We start from the raw sequence: 21,404 nt of genomic DNA, 5'->3' as shown, positions 1-21,404 counted from the left end.
CATTATTCCCTTCCACCGATCCTTTAACCCTAATACGGGCAACATATTTTTATGACGCAATCGGGCAAGGTGAGTCCAATGGACTTAACTTATGCTTTTAATTTGAACTATTAAACAGTGAAAAATATTACTTTTCACATCAATTTGTAGATATTGTGCACTACAGAATCATTTAACATAAAATTGATTATTTGTTTAACAAAAGTTTTACATTACTTAATTATTTCATTTATAGTCAAACAGCAAGTTCAGTGGACTCTTATGACTAATTCTTTCAGTTTTCATAACATAAAACACCAAATATTTATCGTTACATGTACATAGTGATAATTTTACATTATTTTGACGATTCAAACCAAATATTTGTAAAATGCACATTGCTTTTTACATTTCGTGCAAACAGACTCACCTTGCCCGGATTTGTGGGAATTCAGGGAAAAAAATTATTTCTAAGTAATTTATTAGTGAATTACTCTAATTTATAGGAAATATACAGTTAGATGAAGAAAAAAAATTACAACATGCTGACATTTCAATAACACAATAAAATTATCAAAAATGTGATGCGATGAGTCCAAGAGACTCGCCTTGCCCGTATTAAGGTTAACGTCAATTTATACAAGACTCTCGAGTATATTGTTGTGCCCGATATCACTCATACATTTGGTTCACGAATAGTCTATACTTAACGTGTCACGATCGTCGGTCATATCACGCGAGTGAGTGGAGCATAACTTCATGCACACCAACGAATAAATGACTTAGTCCATCATTACTCTGGAAGCCTCTGCTCATTTTCACTATTGCCAAAGGAGAGAACTGCGAGTGATGTCTCTTGGCAATTCGTGCCGGAGTGGAAAATTTTACTCTTCACAAATTCAATTTATATTACTATTATTACTATTAGCATTACTACCTCATTAAAATTTTCATTGTTATCTTGATTTAGAGAATAATTTATAAGCACTTTGCGTGCTATGGGCGTAATATTGCGCCATCCGTCTTTTGAAAAATCGTAGTTTGCCATTTTTTCTGCAAAGTAGTAAACCTCTAAATCTAACCTCAAATGAAGAAAAAACAAAAGCAAATTTCATTCTTTAAAATGATACCAAACAACCATTCCTCTCATCAAAGGTTGGTTTTTAGGAAATAACACAAAAACATTGAAAATGGGCGGCACTGGGGTAAATATTTACAATGCCAAGGTCAGCGCGGTAAGTGTTAAGTTGCATTGCGTATTGCGTTTAATGGCTGCGCACAAAACCGTGATGGAGCAATTTTATCTTCTTTCTGACGCCTACATAGCCAGTTGAATGAATTGAAGAGGTTTAATGCTAACTTTTACCTAAGAATTTCCGGCAGTACAATTCCAGCAATTATACTTTTTATAATATTATGAAATATCTTTATTTATATCATCGTGGCCAATTTCTCGAGTATTATATCTTACCTTCCTTCATTGCCTTGCCTTCTTGTCCAATGTAATGAAAGTTGAGGAGGGCTTTATGTATTTGTACGGTTATACTTACTCTTACGAATGGTAGAACGTATCGACACCAGCAGCACTTACCCATCTCCGTTATGTGGTTAACCGTTAAACAGTACAAATTTTACTGCAAATCAGTGAGGCATATGGATTCCACATTTATTCAAGTTCAGGAGTATGTATTGGACGAAAGTATTGCGCACTCCCTCTGGTATTTTATTCTAAGTAAGTATTAAATACCACTCATAACTCCTCTAATAATAAATTCTAATAATATGTTCTTATAATAAATAATACTAATGATAGTGTCAAAGAACACATATTAAAGAAAAATTCAGCCGGTAAATATTTTAAAAATTAAACAAAACATTTGGAAAACATCAAATCTTTATTCATCATTTTGAAAACCATTCTCAATATATTAATAATATTTCTTTCAAAACCATGTACAATATAATAATCTATACATTCTTTCTGTGGAAGATTATTAGGTATTTTGTGACTCACGGTGACTTATTTTTTTCGAAAAAGGCATCAAACAAAACAATCACTCCGTTTTTACAGATATTACTCCCGTAAGATAAAAGAAAAAAAAGGGCTTTCAACTGTATCACAGGTAAAATAGGTGCACTCTATTTGAACTACATCATTTAGCCTCACACACTTTAACGCGCAACTTAGTGACTGCAAAATATGAGTTAATAAACATTTAATCGGCTTCAAAGGGGTATCAGTCCACACTCAACATTATATACTTTGTTTCTATTGTCATATTTATTCCGACGAACGGTAGAAAATAATCGAATCAACAAACAGTTCTTTCGAACCAGAGGCATGCCGTTAAAGAGAACATCTTCACCTTCTTTTGATGTGGCTTTGTAACCAGGACAACAGTTGCCTATCCTTTAGTAACAAAAGACTAGAATTACTGAGCTAAAGGTAGAAAGGGGAACATGTATTTATTACTTAATGTCAAGGAGGTAATTGACCGATCATCGGAAATTGAAATGCAACCGAGATCAAGGAGACGGTTACCTTGTAAACATACTTGTTAGTTCTCACCCTCCGTTGCTCAGATAGGTTTTATTCCTTTTAGGATCAAATTCGCATTTTTTGGTATTTCTATGCGGTTTCTCTGCTTGACTTGCTATTCTTTGGCAGCGTTCAGTCACATACCCTGTCCTCAAGTACAGCAAAAACCGTACACACGATTTTTTCCTCGATTTTTGGATGCATGACTCCGGTAACTTTTTCTAAAACTCAATTGTCCTGCATTATCATTTTTTTTACAAAAGCTCAACGTCAACACCAGTCCTTTGAAGTTCACATTTTAAAGGTCGCACTGTCCAATGCAAATCTTGCCTGGACATTTCCAACTCAAACCATATTTTTCGTTTTTTTGGAGTCGAATCCTTCCAACTCCACCTCGCGTTTGGTGAGACATGTTAATTTACATTCAACGTTTCAACAAAAACGATTTCAATTAGCTTTTAATGATATTAATAGCGCTCATTTAAAAGGCTCTTCTTTATAATGTCATTATTTGTCAACACCCTCCTTGCGATTCCTCATCACCAATTATTTTAGTTCACGTTGATATCAGTTGTTTCGTCCGTAGACCACAAAGTCTCGAAGCCAATTCCATTTCACTGAACCGACGACATTCATGCTCCTACAATTTCCTGGCTGGTATTCCCTGGAATCGCTCTGGCGATGGTCACTGGAAAGAAGATACATTTCATGAATTAGTCGAAAGAATTATCCAGGTCTCTGTTCACAGAATTTATCTATTTGATAAATGGAAACAGAAACTCTTTTTTTGAATTTTAGACCGAAGTATTACAAAGTGCTAATTGATAGCGTGCACCTTAGTACCAATTGCAATAAATTTATAGATTCTTTTGAATTTTCTGCCGGTATTATTTTTCTTAATGTCCAATTCACCATTTCAAGATGGGTATGCTATACTAAATTCGCATACTATTTTTTAATAAAAAATGAGTGAAAGCATACAGATAAGTGATAAAGTTTTTATTAGAATTGAAGGAAGCAGGTATAATTTTGATTGCATAACCCTGAGAATCTACATATCGGGTCTAAAAAAATGTTTAATCTTTTAAATGCATTTTTAATAGCTTCGACGATTGATTGGTTTGATTATCCCTGACATTTACAATGTGTGCGGCGGATAATTAATTGCTACACTGTGTTAATAGCTCCCTAATTTTCCTGTACCAATATGTTACTAGCAATATGCTATTAGCTCCTTAATTATCCTTTCGTACCAGATTTTTGAGTAGTTAGTAATATAATGGTTCATTAAAGAACATTACACAAAGAGAGTGTTTCCAATTGATGTTTAGGGTTTATCATATATTCCTACCTACACGCATAGCTGCACAATGAAAAGTTATATATGTAAGTATATTGGAATGATCACATAAAGAACGCTTTTTTGATTTAGCAAAGCATTTTCAACGCAAGTTACAATAGCTTAAACGATCTATTGTACATTTGATACATTTTCATTAAAACCAGAAAATAATACAATATTTTTGTTTCCTTAACGAACCAATATTTTAACTTAACTTTGCATTCTGTCACCACACTTGGATATTTAAGTGAGTTACCATTCAATTTATTGTTGCAGGTATGCGCAATATTTTACCATAAAATGAACAGTGTTAAAACGTTTCCATACGAAAAACAAATTTAGCTCCAAAAGAGGGAACTTATATGATGTTTGTACTGCACAACACTCCCAGCTCTTTTTGTATTTTAACTCCCACTGACTGAGCCACTGTTAATTGCGTATTTTGATTTTTTCACCCTTCTTTTGCATTCCCGTAAGAAACCTGAATATCAAAGGTCTGCCCCCATGCGTCGCTGCCCGCGAACTGAGGCACACTGGCCGACTGGACTACTGCCTCTTGCCTGGACATAAATTTTCCTATTGTTTCGAAGCGGCGGGCTCGGAAAAAGACCCGGTCCTCGCTCGCCGCTGCTTTTCGGCTCACCGCTTCAAACAAGCGCTCAACGCCACTCCGAATGCAATAAAGCTCGCCTGTATGGATGAAAACGCTGGACGCGTCCATTCTTACAGGGATGGGGAGGTCAACCGGATGCAGCCCACATGGAAGGGCGCTTGCACTGCGGTCAGTTCCTGGGAATAGAGGCTTCCGGGCCTCCGGGTGGTGCTAGGCTAACCTGACTGAGAAGGGCTTTAGAAATGGACCAAAGTTTTATTCGCTAGCGCATGTTCTGTTTAGGTGTTTTATTTTTAGTTTATAAGTTTTATTTATTTTTTGGAAAATTAGAGGAGCGGTGAGATATCATTAGCCGCGAAAAGTTTGAGGCGGCTTCCAGAAATTTTTCATGAGATTGCCTCTTGGTACCTACATATTGCCGGGGTAATTTCCAACGCCCAACCTGTTTGTACAAAAAATATTGGGTGCTAAAGAGTGAGCAATGATTTTCATCCAGTTTTAAGTTTTAATTTCATAATTGAAAAATGGTGGTCATTTTTCTCCTCACGCCAGTGTTGATGAATAAAAATATCTCTCAGCCTACTTCACGGTTGTAGTCCTACCTTTCAGTTATACGTTTTTACTGGAGTAAATACAGGACTGTAAGATATTAAAGGTGCATGATATGAAACGACGTTATTTAGGAAGTCATGAGATGTAGAGACTACTCCGTATAAACACATTCTTGATAAGCTCTGCGATAATTCCTTATAAAACTGATTTTGCTTGTATCAGCAGCATAAGTTATGCCCTAGAATTAAGCCAGATGAGGTTGCAACAATGCCCAAGGCCGTAGCTAAAAACATTTTGGTCGAAGGTTATTTCAGTTGAGGGATATATTTCAAGGTACTCTTTTGGGGGGTAAACTTAAAAGAATATTTCTCAAACAATTCGGTGGGGTGGGTTCAGGTCCTTATTTTGCTGTGACCGTACGATTGAATATGTTTGCTAAATATATCGAGTGGATTTTCTGTGTCCTTGAAATAAGACGCTTTTCGTCCCTTTTGAAACATTGTGGGTCTGACCGCTCCATTAAAATATTTTCACCCGATAACAGGAAGTCACTCTCAGCTTAGCCTAAAGCCACAAAGTGCGTCCACCGCGCTGCATATGCTGGGTCGACCTCTATATATAGAGATAAGCCACGAGATAAGTGAGTTCACTCGTCGAATAAATATAAAATGAAATGAATCGACCGAGGTGGTTATGATGAAGCCCTAAGAAGAGCAGGAGGGAAGAGAATGCCCGTGAAAACCTTTGTTAAGTAGACGGAACAATTTTTTAGGCCATATCATAGCCTAAAATAGACAGAATGGCCTGATAAAGATGAGCGTCGAGGGACAAGTAGATAGCAAAAACTGAAAAGGAAGACCTTGGATAAAAATATACAGGACATGTAAAAAAGAAAGTGAAAATGGAGAAATTCGTAAGTGTGAAAAGATTAGTTGATAGTAGAATTAAGTGGGGAGCTGTTTCAAACCAATCCTTGAATTGTTTACCAGTAGTGATGAAGTGAAAAAAAACGTGAATTTATTTTTAAGAAAATACTTGGTAGCAAATCTCTCAGGAAAGTAGGGCATTTTATAGTTTCGCTAGTCAGTCAAGGAGTGAACAATGAAATTGATTTACATTTTAAAATGTTGACTACGTAGCAATTAAAATTGTTTAAAAGCATTGATGTTTGTCAGTCAAAATTGATCTCAATGACTTCTTTTCTGACCACTCGTAAGCTATTATGGGTACATATTAAGAATCGCTAATGACTTCGCGGAGTCGTGGCCGTTCTACGTGCAGCAAGTACGTCTTTTGTCTGCCTAAGTCATGTGGAGTCTTCAGTAGAGCGGTTTCACCTTCATTTCCTCCCCACACGAGTCATGTGTCCACGCATCGTCAGCCTCGTAGTAGATGAGAAGCCTTGATATAACCTCTATCTAGAGAAATAGGGAGTGAGTATTTCTTAGTGACTGTAGTGACTTATGGTATTACTCCGTCATAACCCCCACATCGAATTTGGGTTCATGAATCGCCGATGGTCTATACAGATAAAAATATTACTTTTGAAGCACAAAGTATTATTAATACAGAATACAACGGTTTTAAATATATCAATTCATTTAATCCTGCATCACTAAAAACAACCATTGGCTTCGTTCGTCGGAGTTTTCACAATTACACGAGCACGAAAAACCATACCCTGGTTTGTAACTACCTGCTCAGGCTAGACGCGAACCCGCGACCTCTTTTTTGGCAGGTAAGGAATTTACCCCGTCGCCGCCGAGGCCGGCTTTAAATGAAAAGTCGCCTCTGCCGCTCGAGCAATCAATTTTGTCTTAATTTGGAAGAATATGCTGCTTAAAAATTACTTGTTTCATTTCATACACACGAGAGGATTTGGAATTGATGGATTGTTTTAGAGAAGCGTGGTAGCCTAGTGGGTAGAGCCCTTGGCCCTTGACTAAAGGGTCGCGGGTTCAAATCCCGGGAGAAACCATTGGGAATTCCGGAGTCGTGTTTCGTGGTGGCCCAGAGAAAGGGACTGGCTCGCATAGTCTCAAAGTGTGTGTTCACGCGCCTAAGTCCAGGAATAGCTCTACCGTTAACCTATTCCCGCCAGCCTAAGGGTTAAATTTCAGAGCGAAAAGGCGAACAGACGTTGTCAGAACGTTACGTACCGGGGTATTTAAATTCCTAGGAACGCCGATTCTGGGTGGAGGTGTGGAGATTGGAAATATGCCTTTGGTTTAAGCATGGTCAAAAAGCTAATGTTTAGAATATAACTTTACCCAATCAAACGTTATGATGCATAAATTTATTATGAATAACGAGCAACAACTGAAAACGTACTAATAAATACGTATTGTACGCTTTAAAATTGTTTAGGTTGACGCGCATAAATGACGAGAATCTTCATCTGTCCGGAACGTTCGGGAGAATGACGAGAATTCTCGCCATCCGTACGCAACGTGTTAAACACAAGGAATGCGTCAAAAATTGTTCCGTTTAAGTTGTAATGTTGTGCCTCAGTAAGGCAATTATTACCCTCTCTTTCTCTGAAAACTGTAGTACTTTGGTAGATGAATAATTTGTAGTTCAACAGCAGTACTGACAACAAGACAAGGTTTCCTTATTTTTGTCGATTATAATGCCATAAAACACTCGAGTTGGTTTCATATTGATACTAAAATATCCTGACCCTGGTTTCAACGTTTTACAATACCATATTTACACGAAAATTTGCCAATCAAACAGATAATAATTAATTGTAGTTTGTGAAAAGATGAACTCTTTTTCGTTGCAATAATGATCAAAATACATTTCAAATTCTTGGTAAAAATTACAACCAATTCACAGATTAAAGACTTAAATGTAAGCACAGATTAAAGTCCCTGTTGTCCTTCGATAATTTTAAATGAGGTATGCAAAAATACTAGAAAGAGTACCTAGTTTCCATCAAGAGCCCTCTGTAAGGATATATTGCTTGAACCGTCTTGATATCTTGTATCACATAGTGCAAAATTACCGACATAAAGCTGTTGAATATACATGTAAGTCAGGGGGCTATCAGTAACCTGCTACAAAATTGAAATAGAATACCGTACGTTTAATAAGAAATATTATATCCCTTCTCAAATTTCGAAATAAATTTGCTCTTCATTCAGTTGTGAAAATTGAAATTACCATAATTGTACGAATAATCACAAAAAAACAAGCATTCACAAAAGAGTCTGGAGAGTAACGTGTACGTATTCAAATTGATAAATCACATTCTAATTATAAATTAAATTGCTTTTCAGTGTTGAAAAATTACATTCCATTGGATTGGAACATGGAGCTCATAATTTGGGAGGAAAAAAATTTTATTTATCGTTCTGCATTCTCCCATGTTTTTTCTCGAATGAATTCAAGTAAGGAAAATAATCTTTATAAAATTTTACAGGAAACAAGTTTTGTTATTTAGTCCTTTTACTGTGGAAAATAGGTATTGAAAGTGTAATTTCTGTAAGGTTAGATGTATTATCCAACATTTTTCGTGTTGTGAACATATTTGTATCGAACGGCAAACCATTACTAGGTCCAACAGCTATTTTGTACCTATCTTATTTTATAATCGTTCTTATGAATAATACGGCCAGCGTACTTTCGATGACATAATGGAGCGTTTAATTGTGACGAGACCTGCTTAATGGAATGTTTTCCCTGTGGTTGGAGTGCGCAGAAACATCAAGTGAAGAATGAGAAAACGGAAGATAAGTAAAAAGAGATGACTTCGATTAAATCTTTAAGTTTGAAAAAATTGTCCCGATTCATATTGCGCATAATAAATTGAATACGGTTATCCCTAGGTAAAAATGGGTTCCATCATTCAAACAGAAATGCGATTCAATTTACAAGGTAATCCAGAAATCTACCAAAGAATGCTATCAATTTTTATTTTAAGGTGCTGAATTTCCTATAGAATAATCACTGTTTGCGCATCGAGCAATTAGCGTTTGTCAAAGTGGCAACATCTATCCAGTAACAAGAAAAAATATCAATGGAGCCATCAAATTTACTTCGTTTTCATATGAGAAACTAGCAAATATTTTTCATTAGTGCATTGAATGTTAAATATTTGAATAAATTCTTATAACTACGCTAGATAAAAGCTTTGTAATTCAATTTTTGCATATATATTTCTTTGAAGTAAAAAAGTATTGACTGTCATAATGATCAAATTACATTAATTATTTTGCTAAGCAATTTATTTGTATTGGCTAAATTTACGAAGATAAATAGAAAAAATATCCATTATGCACCCCAAATAACAATTACAAAGGTGAGCTAAGTTCTGTTCCCAATCCAAGTCTCCATTGTATGTTTTTAACTTCTTTGTATAGAACGGCTGCTATCATTATAATTGTGCATCAACATACTGAATTTGTGTTCTTAATTCATTAGTAAGCATTGAAGTTAAAAAGGTGATAAACGCTGGTAAAGTTTGCAACGTTGGAGAGAGATTAGCTTTGAAAATATAGCTTAGCTTTGAAATTTTTTTCTTAAGTTAGTCAAGGTTCTAAAGTATTTGTTGCGATAATTCCTTCTTTGCGGCTGAAATGTATTTTTTTTATTAAAAAAGCCACACTTTTTTGAGGTGGGGACGTTTTTTAATTATTTCAATTTTGATTTCATGCCATGTCGGGCAGTTAATTTCCCTAGGTGGTTTTAATTCAAAGCATTATCATGATACGCATCTATTCTTAACCACATAAATTATCCAAACCCGCTTTTTTGTTGTTCGTAGTCACCCTTTTCCCTTTACATCCCACCGTGCTTGGAATAAGGTAATTTTGCATCACCCATTGTCCTGAGGGATATTCGCTTACATCGTCGTATTTTTTTTTAAAGAACAATGATTACGCCTTGCTGGCGGAAGGTCATTTTTACGACGCGCATATTTCAAAGAAAAAAAGATAATAATCATAGCATTAATAAAAAAATATTTACAACAATTTATATTTTTCTCTCCGGTTCTTTCGGCCGGCATTATTCGGCTTGGCAGCTTGGCAGTGCGGAGTTTCCCCCACCCAACCATAAAGCCGTATATTCGTCCTCTTACGCTTCTTTATATATATATTTTTTTCTCGCCGAAAATATTATCCGTCCTATTTCATTTGTTTTCTTGGTAGGGCCCGGTAGGAGGAGGAAAGGCCGCAAATACTCCGTACCCCTTCCTCCCATCAGGGGCGCGGCGTTAGCATGGGGTTAGCGGCAGTGAAGCAGGCAGCGCGCGGAGGCAGGCATTTGTTTGCACGCCTTTGTGCCCTCTCCTCGTTCGACCTGGTTCCATTAATTGCTCGTTTGTCTCCCGGGCGCGCTCATGGAGAGGACTTAAATGAAGCCTGCAGGAAGGGAAATTAAAATTTTTCTCGACTCGGAGAATGAAATAATGAAAAAAAAAGAAAATTATTAATAAGAGAGTGTGGAGCACGGGGAAAAACCTTCCTACTACTCCTTCCACCTTTTTCGAAAACCGTACCAGAATGTTTTCGCGTTATATCGAATATATATTCTTTTTATTATTTCTTCAACCTTCCGTTGTTTTTTTCCACTTTTTTACATTTCCTAAATCTTCCATCGTTTATTTTTATCTCCCTCAAAACGTGCCGCTTTAATTACCTCTTCCTACCGCCTTCTTTTGTCCCGAGAGGACCCCCTATCTCTGCTTCTCCTCCAATTCTCTGTGTGTACGTATGCATGTCTCTTCCTCGCATCCTTATCCCTTTAAATTGGGAAGACGGATTATTTTTTCCCCCACGCCGTTCTAAAGCGGAGCATTTTCCTTTGCCCTCATTGGCTGCTTCCGTCGTTTATGTGCCCGCTTATTATTCCGTCGACGAGGTAAAAACAAATATCTCTTCACTCACTTCCTTGTATTGCGGAGGCATGGCTACGGGTCGGGTACTAAAGCCGCCCTAAGTTTTAAAGGGAAATAATAATGATAAAAAATGTATATACGCGTATGTATTCACTCTTTCCTCTTATCATCGGTGCATATACGCTTCCCACCTCGTTGATCTGATGCTTGTGATGCGACTGTTTGCATTCGAACCCTTTTCTAGAGTCTGCGGTTTCGATTGTTCCAGTAAAATCTGCAAGACTGTGAATAAGATGCTACAATCCGAATCGAGCGGTCTTAGACAGTTTGACACGTGCCAATTTAATAGTAATTGTATGATACACACTTTGAAATGTACATTTCTGTTAAATACCCTCGAAACTTTCACCAAATACGTTACCAAATTTTAGTCTTTACTGAGAGACTGTCGGCCGTACAAATGGTCCATCTAGATATGTATGTATTGTTTTCTCCATGCGTATTGAAAACTCATCCAACGCCCGGAAGCCAAACAGAATATTTTAAAGCCAGGGGAGAAAATTTACAAAAAGGTTTTAAAGATTTCTTTGTACACTACTATAAACGAATACTTTAAGTTTCCTTGAATAACCGATCGCAGAGTAAATGAAAACATAACGTGTTTCGTCTTTGCTGTCTTTCATTGAAGATAAACATCCGCGAACTCGTGGTACATACCATAATGGTGATAGCTGATATCACCAAAGTGTGCCATTAGATACGAGATAGGTTCCATCATATGAGAAGGATGAGCACTTCCTAGATTTCTAGCAATAATGATGGATTTTAGGAATCAGGATAAAAGTGGAATGCCAAAGAATTAGTAACTCAGTTCTAAATCATAATGTACGTACTTGGCATTCGTCTGGCCTGTGGCGATTCTTGGATTACTTAGGCTATTGTAAGGTCAAGTATTGTTGAGAATCAGGTCAAGGGAATCAAACAAGGGAAATTTCCACCTAAGTGTCTTTAAATTATTGAAAACCCAGTGAAATTATCAGGGAAAACGCGAGTAATTCCGAGCGCTGCGAGATCCTGTGCCATACAACGCGGTGTCGCGAATATCTTACAGAGATTCATTTTCTTCGCCTATCTTTCTAGGAGCATGGACAAATCAAGTTGGCACCACCTACAGCGGTAGGAACTAAACCATTTGTTAAATAAAATAAATATATAATAATAATTTATTTACTCCTACATTTTCTTTTTACATCTGAATACATATATAACAAGAGAAGGAGCTTTAGGTGGTCTCCAAGGTCATCGGAGTAGAATTGAGCCGCCATAAAATAACAAAATGTATGCCAATAAAAAATAGCAATGCAGTAGATGATACATGCTTGTTTTAAATAAACAACATCAAAATAAATTTTCAATCATTTCTTGCGAGAAAAGCCAGTCTTTAGCAAGTCTTAACATTACATTTGAGGTTTTTTTTTTAATTCTAGCGGGCGATAAATGAAATAACTTTGGCCCCATGTAAAGAAAACAGCGTTAATACAATGTTTACTCAGGTCTGTTTGCTACTAGAAATGACACTCCTTTCAAATGTCCCATATCTGAAACAGAAAATTTCCTTTTTTCAAATCGCTATTAATTCTTTATTTTTATATTTCTTAATATGGGTGTAAGGAAAATTATACGGATACTGAATTAAGTGAAATATTTATGTTTCTATGCAAACACGTTTTTTTTTTTATTAATGTATCGGTCAGAGCTATGGCGTTATTTACCGTACTGACAGCTTAAAAATGTGCATAAAATAGCTCATGTGTCAATGATGTTAGCAGTGAAAAAACAGCATAGTACATTATCACGGATTCAATGCGCATTCGTCAGAATTAGTTACATCTTTTTCCATGTCTGTCGCCCTTGACTAGGGTCGTGATTTTTCACCTCGTAATTTTCCTCCTGCTACTCCTGATTTGTTATAATCTCACGACTGATGTCATCGTTGCAGCGTTATGTGCCTAAATTTTTCTGGGTCAGGTACGCCGAAAAAAACCACTACCTCAGTTTCGTTCCATTTTTTCCTTTTTCGCTCTTCTGAACGTGTTTTACCGCTAACGGCCCAATGGAAATGTAAGCCGACGTTCTCCAATAAAAAGGGATGCATTTACTCGTGGAACACAGATATTTTTCCCCTTCGGTTCCTTCCTCGCTGAAGATTGTGTTATGTCGACAGGAATGCGCTGCCACTTGAAATCCTTATTAGAAGCTGCATGCTCCACGGTTGGTTTCAAAGAATGCAAGTCTGGTCATGTAACTCGTGAAGGGTCTGGATGAGAAGATAATGCGAATTCTCTTGCGAGTCAGTGAATCTTCTACGCATATTCTGCCTCGCTTTTAATCCCCATCAAAACATGTCCATGCACAATTTAAGCTCAAGGGTAAATCTCCTATGGTGCATGTTTTTAAAACGTGAAAATAGCGATAAAAGGTACTGGAAAATGCGGTTAAAAGAATAAGATTTATGAAAAAATTAGGCAAATTTAGAAGATAATTGGGCTACAATTAAATGTAGTTAAAATATTTGGATTTTGGCTCAACTAAATGGTTATGCGCTTTTCCCTTCCATAGCATTAGACAGTTTGGCGTCTCAAAAACGCAATATTAACCGAATGTATAATTAGCCGTATACTTATATATTGGGTTAATATTATGTAAGTATATAATGATTTCCGTATCCTTTAGATTTCGTTTAAAATATAATGAGGGTTCCACGTTATGGAATCCATTGAATAAAATATTTAATATGCCCAGACGTATTATGGTATTCATCGTTTGTGTTAACATTATCCATTTTTCTTATTCAGTAACATTTATTAAAAGGTGTATTACTTGATTTTTCGGATTAATTTTTGGGATTGATTTGAAAAACACTATTTCTAAGAATGTGTTTTGTTTGCTAAGTGTTAAGCATTATCGGATATACCTATATTCTTTCTGCTGAGAAAAAAAAACATGCGGTGCTTAAATGACTAATTTTTCAAAAAACATTTTGGTAATGCAGTCCGATTACTATTGAGGAAGGTATCTAGATTCATTTTTAGGGTGAAAATTTAAAGAACAGCATTTTATCATCTTACGTAGGCATTTTGATATCACCCAAGTGTTTCATTATTTCCACATGTAATTGTCTGATTTTTTGTTTTAACAGGCCTCATAATCTTTAAGTTTCCCGTAAATTAAGCCGTGATGTTTTTCATTTTATTTTCTCTTCTTTCGGTCATTACTGAGACAGTCAGTTTATTAGCGTTCAAAAATAAAATTGGAAATCCCCTCGACCAGTGAGGGGAAATAATGTTTCAACCGGTTACCCGTAGACCTGCGTTGAAGTGGATCCACGTTCCACTTTAGAGCGAAGTGCGGTGCGAGGCGGTACTGCGAGGTTGAGGCAGAGAATGGTCAATCGTAAAAGCAAGGGTATAGTGACAGGGTCGGGGGTGTGTTGCGTGGCACCGTAGGAAAAGGGTGCTGTTCCCTCGCGGATTGCCAAGGGATATAAAACTTGATCCATTTTCGCGATCTCTTTGAGATTTTTTTCCCTGATAACACTAGTAAGTAGTAGGAATGTATGTATTTTTATATATATAAACACATAATATATACATAATACCTATATAAACGTGGCATAATAATACATATAAATTTATGTATTGCGATCGTATTATGTTCAAATTTACTATCCCCTATAAATCGCTTGACTCAACTCCCGTTAAATCACGCGATGCTTCTTGATAACTTGGTGCGTTTTGAAGGGTGAACTCTTCTGAGGAAAGGCTGCGGCTCGTAATTTTGTCGCCAAAATTTGTTGCATGGTAGGTATTTTTGGCTCATAAAAGTGTAGGCTGTTCTCTCTAAGCACGACCTTGGGTCCCGGCGCTTTAGGCTTACATCTGTCGTTAAATGATTTCGCAGAGGATATAAAAATGAATTTTAGAGGAATTATAACATTATTTTTTTGCACACGGTTTCAGGAGAAATCTGCAATACTTTAGGAGGTGGTATGGGAGGAAATTTAAAGCATTTATTGTCCATGAACATGGGGTCAATTATAACCGCGCACTTTCACCCAACCTTAATTGTTGAGTGTATTTAAAAATCTATTGCATTAAATAAATCACCGAAAAGGTTGGATACACCAGAAATACAGCTTTTATGATAACTGCAAAGAGCATCCATAATTCTTTTTCTGTTCCCATTAATCAGCAACTAAGGAGTCGCGACCATGTATATTTTTTATACCCTGCGAATTTAGGAGTTGCGACCTTGTGTATTCTGTATCGTTTTGGCTCCTCAAATAGTGAGGCCTTACAGCCAAATTAAAGCTTCATTTTCTCATATAAGGTGTATTAATTATTGGGTATAGTTATATGTATTCTTTACTGTCACACGTAAGTGAATCGAGCTTGGCAACCACCATTCAAGCCAGTTACTCGTGCTTGTTTTGGCACTTTATGGATAGAAGGAAATCATAACAGCAAGAATCTATTACTAAAACCACTAACTACTAGTTTTTGCCTGGCCTGGGGTAATTGCTAAAAAATATCATCTTCATCCGGTCAATTTCGAAATTTTTGCCCAGTAAAACGACGGATTGTGCCATGATGATCAGTATTTTGTATTCTGCTCTAAAATTACTTTTGAATATTATCCAACAATTGTTACTTTCATGGGCAGTGTTGCTCCAAAGAATTTTTTGCATCGATTAATACTTTATTTTACTATTTGTGAGGTTGAATACTTTTTCATTTCTATGAGTAATTAGTTCTTGAACAGGTTATCAAATTAATTCTTTTTAGTATAATCAGCGCGATACTTTGTGATGCACAATTTTAGTGAATGAGGTAGATACGATTTAAGAGACTATTCTTACCTGCTACGTGAGCACTCCTCAGGAACTGAGGGCAAGGCGCTGTGTGGCTGTCAAGACAAACAGTACGAAGAAGCATAACCACGTCGCCGACATAGCTGCTGCCGTTGAACCTAGTAAAAGATAGAGAGAGTGAAATATTACTTTTATGAAGTCAAGCGATTCGTTTTTCTTCTGCAGGAGTTACCTATTTTATTTCTTGTTAATACATTACAAAAAATGTAAGTGCAAATAATGTAATGATAATTTTAAAAAATCCGTAAGCCATACGGGGAAGATAAAAATTTATATTTTTTCGTAGTTCAACGTTAAATTTTGAATCAACATCCTTTTATATTGCATTTAAATCGTATCTCTCAACCTTGTATTGTATTGCATACCACTATTCAGTTTTCATTGCTGATAAATATAATTTTTTAATAATAAAACATGTATATATTTCATACTAACCATAGAACTTTCAGAGGGCGGCATTTATGATAGGTAGGTAGATAATTGTAATCAACCAGCCATCAAAACATGAAAATGTATAAAAATTAGCATGATTATTTTCTAGACACGCGTATGTAGCTGACAGAGAATGGCTACAGGATCATTCATACTACATTTCAATACCTAGCCTTGAAATAACTCGTGACATTTTTTCTTTACTCTTGATACAATGCCACTTATTTAAGGACATAGTAATGGTATCCGCATCGCAAGTATTTTTAGATGCCTTAATTTTCCCAGCAGTTCATAATGAACGAGTAATCAATCCTATGAAATTTTTTCTTTGCTCCTTTTTCCAAATGGAATCCAGTAAAGAGCAGGAAGAGCAACCAATATTAAACCACACACACTTCGTGTGTGTTCTCATACACCAAAAGGATCCAAGCGTGGAATCTGATCCAGGCTGGCCGTCGTGGGCGATTAATCTTCTGGGTTCCCCGAAGTTCCGCTGTGTCCTTATCGGTCGATAGACCGGAAGAATCGCTCTTCGATTCGTGAGGGGAAAAAAACGATAGAAGCTCCATTAAACAGGATGACTACGCATTTTTGTATGCATCCCTTAAGACTCCCTTTGACTTCTATAGATCTGTGATTCCATTATATACATACTCTCCTACTGGAGTTCGCTTGACCTGGTTTTCCGGGCAACTGACCTGGTGAACATTATCGCCGTATGAATTCTACGGCTCTGCATTTAATTTAAGCAATGCCGTTTTCCTCCTCGCCTACCTCTTTTCTTAGTCGTTTTCCCCAAATAATTAATGCGAGATAAATGGCTTTGTACTCACTCACGCTCGTAAGTTTGAAATGCACGCCAGGGATAATAATCACCTTTAAACTATTCATTTGAGTTGGCTGATTAAATTCAGATTTTAATGATGCTAATCGTATTTTATACCGCGTGATGTGCTTGACCTATTGGTTCAACCAGTAGAATACCTAGCTAGCATATGGATGTCCCAGTACATATACTGGAACTACAGTTGTTTTTTTTGTATATATTATCCGTGGTGTGGCTGTTTTTCCTCGGTACAATGGCGCAGCGAATGGGGTTTTGGGAGATAAACTCCCTCAGAACATAGATAAATTTTAAAATTCAATCCATTTGACTCGATTGGATAAATTTTACTTATAGAATAATGTGAGGATTTATAAACTATCCCTCAGGAAGCCGTAACACTCACCATTTTGAACCATTTTCTTAAAATTTTCCAGCGGAGAGCACCCGCACCTCCCGTATCCCATAACCCCCAGTATTACTTGCTCCTGAAATCCCCCTAACCTTAATTCCTAGCTGCGCGCCTGCCTCGGTAGTCCCCTAAATAGTACTAGACAATTGCGATACACGTTAGTCAATATTCTGAAATAATTCTGTACTTACCCCACCATACAACCAGAGCCTGATGTTAGGCCTAGTTTCACTACAGAGTCAGAATTGGGGAGATCGATAATTGATTTCTATGGATAGGGTTGCTATCATACTGCCGTTAAAGGAAGGCCCGCTTTAAAAGGCCCGCCTCTCAAGAAATACTCTAATTACTCATTAACAATCATTAAGATTTTTTATGCTCATACCAATACTCAAACAGCTTTTATAACTTCATTACGATGTGCATTTGGGTATGGATTGTAATTTGAAGGGAAAATGCGTTTGCTAAATTAATTTGCGCTATGGACGCTGGAAGAAAAGCTAGAGTTGCGCCGTGGACAGCCTTTTGATTGGTATAGAAACTATAACGGCCGATCCGACGGATACCGTAATAAAAGCTCCCTCTCCGCGAATGGCATTCATATAACAAGAATGGTGTATAAAACACGAGGTAAAGAAGGAAATACAAAATACAAAATACACGACTTCACTCCGCCAAAATTTATATGAAAGTGAGGAGTGCTGACTAATGTTCCGTAAATAGCATAGCTGAACTTAAAAAATTAATGTACTTATTTAGATTGGAAAATTTAATCCCATTGCATTATGTATCACAAAGAAAGGGAGACATCATACCTTAAATATGCAATCTATTTTTTATATTAGATATCTGTTCCATTTCCTATCAAAGTATCGGTTTTATTGCTTACTTAATTTAGTTACAATGTGGACCTTAGCTGTCAGCCATTCATGCTTTCTTTCACGAATATTACAGAAGAAGATCCTGAAATCGGCCTCTCAAAATGTTTGTCACCGACCGCACATTGAAATAGGCTTACAAAATTCGCCAGTCGCGTTGCTGATGGACAAATTGAACCAAAGTTCACGGGGAAATCAGGTAAAATTGGGGTGTTAACCGAAATTGATGATGATATGATCTATCAAATTCATTACTTTTCAATTCTATTTCATTCAGTAAAAAACAAAATTATGCAAAATATTGGAAAAAAAGTGGGTCGCATTGCACTCACAACCGCGCCGCGGACATTTTTGAAAGCCGATTAAAATGCAACCGAAGTGGCAACAAAAAAAGCTTTCTATAGGATAGAATTGTCCTCCTCCATGCAGTCCATTTGATTTCTGTATTCATCCCGGAATTTCCTTCATCCTCCACCAGGGCGGCGTTCTCATGGTGTAGAACAGGCTCTCGTGAGTGGCATGAGAAGGTCAAGGGGTCGAATTGTTTCAGGGTGGTGAGGCTGCTGAAGAGAATCTTCCGATTGTGCACAGAGTGAATCATACGGACACTTGACTTTCCTCTTTCACCCTCGACAGACGTCATTCTGGTGGGATTAGGGCCGGTCTTGTTAGGGTCCATTCCTTTTTATAATCGCCCATTGGCTGGAGAGAGGTAAGGCCGACCCTTTTGCCATTCTAGCGTCCTATTTTTTTAAAATGGCAAATTCTTTTCTTCTCTAAAAGTGGGAATTCCGTCCTACCTACCGTTCCTGGCAGCATGAAGACATTTCCGGTGAAAAGTGCAGCCTAATTCGTCCGGGACTCGTTAGCGGGACTAAATTTATTCCCATAAGTGTCATTTTTCGTCCATTTAAATTTTCAGTCCCTCGATTTGAATTGCTCCGGTGCGATTTGAGGAATAAATAAAGAATTGAATCCGGAACGTAGGTGAGGCAGTGAATGACGTTTGAGTGTTCTGACGATGACTAGCTATTAACATTGGATATCCGGTGAAAAGACCGCTTGGAGCTCAAATGGGAACGATGGAGTGAAAAATCGATTTGCCTGAGGAGGAAAAGTTACGGCCTTATGTGAGATTAGACGTATTTTAAAAGCGTACTACCATAATTTGTGATGGATGAATAATTCGAGGAAAAAGTGTACTGTGTGCCTATTAAAATATAGTAGAGTAAATGTAAACTCATGCCTCGTATATGGAAAAAACCAGCCCTGAGTCAGTATTAATGCCTGGTAGTTATCAATGAGTTCACTGTAAAATAATTCCGTGTGTAAGTCAAAAATGCGCATCTTTATTAAAAGAAAAGTTCAACCTGACCTAATTTCTATCGTTTACTCTCTGATCAATTTGCTGTTATGCTTCAAGGATAACCGTAACGAAAATTTTTAGATGACAAATTTTTAGCTTCGGCTCATGTTGTGAAGGGCTCAGTTTGGAAATCATCTATCTTTGACATGAATTTGATTGTGGGCAGTGAGTGTTATAAGTGGCTTGATATACAATACATTATAATATCATATACTTGACATACAACAGACATTAGAGAAAATTTCAGTGCATAATAACTTTATCTATATAGTTTTTAGATGTATTTGCTACGTCTTAAGGATCAAGTTGGCATTGAATGATTTAGAAGTGACTACTCTGTCTTAACGTTCTCCTTATTGGTTTTTGGTATGATTTGGTAAACTTCTTGAATAAAAATCTTCTTATACTTACTAGAAATTCTCAGCTTTACTTTTACTTCTTACACAACGTCACACACTATTAAACAGACTAAAATGCATAGATATGTGGCTAACAATGTGTACCCTGTTACTGAATAAAATAATTACCAATAAATCATCTCTTTTTTTAGCAGATCCTGGATACTACCTATTGTCGCCAAAGCTCGAAAATTGGTGAAATGGAAAAAATTATTTTCGCTGAATATATTTTTTTCAATGTTATGAGGGGATTTTCTTCAAAATGTCATTAATGTGTTTCGAATTCCGTAGCTTTGGTCCCTATTTCATGGATGTCTATTATTTTAGTCTTCCCCACCTCAGGTCATAGGTCACTCTCATTCATTCGATAATACTCAGAACTCAGAATATTAACTTCTGTTACACTCCAGTACCTGTCATTATTCTCCTCTCTTCGTGTTATTAGTTTTCTCGAAGTTCTTGGAGGTTGAGACACCTTCAGCCTCACAGAATGAGAAAAAAGCCATAACTTGTAAATTCGGCATTTTTAAAGCTTTTCGGAATTTTTAAAGCGTTTAATTCTTTCTCTTACCCATTTTTCTGTCATCTTGCTCGCGTAAATCTTACCAAGCAGTCTTCATTAGTTTTCCTTGTTCCTCTGCTACTTTCGTGGACGAAGAATGTCTCCAAGGGAATCATTTTTCATTTAACTCAATTATGAAAAGTTTTTAAATGAAAATGTTCATTTCTTTTCCATTCCTGGGTGTAAAGCGGGAATCGAGTTTCTCATCTTGCTGATTAATGAATTTCAGTCATCGTACGATGTCCTTGAGAAAACGAATTCCTGACTTTGTCGAATAATTTCAGTGGCTGTCTCATGCATAAAATTTATGCTTCCTTTACCACGGTTACTCCAAATTCTTTATGAGGGTGACAAGGATTGATAATGACGTTGGTAACATAAGTAAGTGGAAGGAAATCCAAGAAGATATGAGAATGGCTTAAACAGTCTTAAAAGTTTATGGCAGCCTCTGAAACCTTTACTTCTGGTTATCCGACTTTTCTGCCTAGTATTGCTCCCGCTATATTCCCACTTTTCTATTCCCTGGCATCTCTTCAGTCACAAGATATATATTTACGGCAGATACATCTTGTAACTGTGATATGCATCATATACGTCAATCGACATTGAAGGGCCTTGTAACTCTTATGGTCAGTCGTGAGTGTGTTTAGCGGCCGTTACGAAAATATCTTTGAGGCCTTTTATATACACCCAATGGAGCCGCTCGGACTCATCAATCCTTGGCATTGCCACGCAA

At 36.8% G+C, this 21,404-nt stretch overlaps 1 protein-coding gene across 2 annotated transcripts in view; it reads right to left on the bottom strand.

Moving 5' to 3' along the window:
• Window positions 1-1,855: 1,855 nt before the first annotated feature.
• The window catches only part of LOC124166674, a 424,003-nt gene continuing 404,454 nt past the window's right edge, over window positions 1,856-21,404 (bottom strand). For both annotated transcript variants that reach the window (XM_046544310.1, XM_046544311.1), the window contains 2 exons: window positions 15,786-15,895; window positions 1,856-3,206 (listed from right to left, as the gene is read on the bottom strand). In XM_046544310.1, coding sequence (XP_046400266.1) covers window positions 15,804-15,895 — 92 coding nt within the window. In that variant the 3' untranslated portion in view covers window positions 1,856-3,206; window positions 15,786-15,803. The remainder of the gene's footprint in view (window positions 3,207-15,785; window positions 15,896-21,404) is intronic.

Source organism: Ischnura elegans, chromosome 10 (genome assembly GCF_921293095.1).
Source record: "Ischnura elegans chromosome 10, ioIscEleg1.1, whole genome shotgun sequence".
NCBI classification, from domain to species: domain Eukaryota; kingdom Metazoa; phylum Arthropoda; class Insecta; order Odonata; family Coenagrionidae; genus Ischnura; species Ischnura elegans.
Note: the sequence above shows the minus strand (reverse complement) of the source record. Positions and strands in the feature narration are given on the sequence as shown.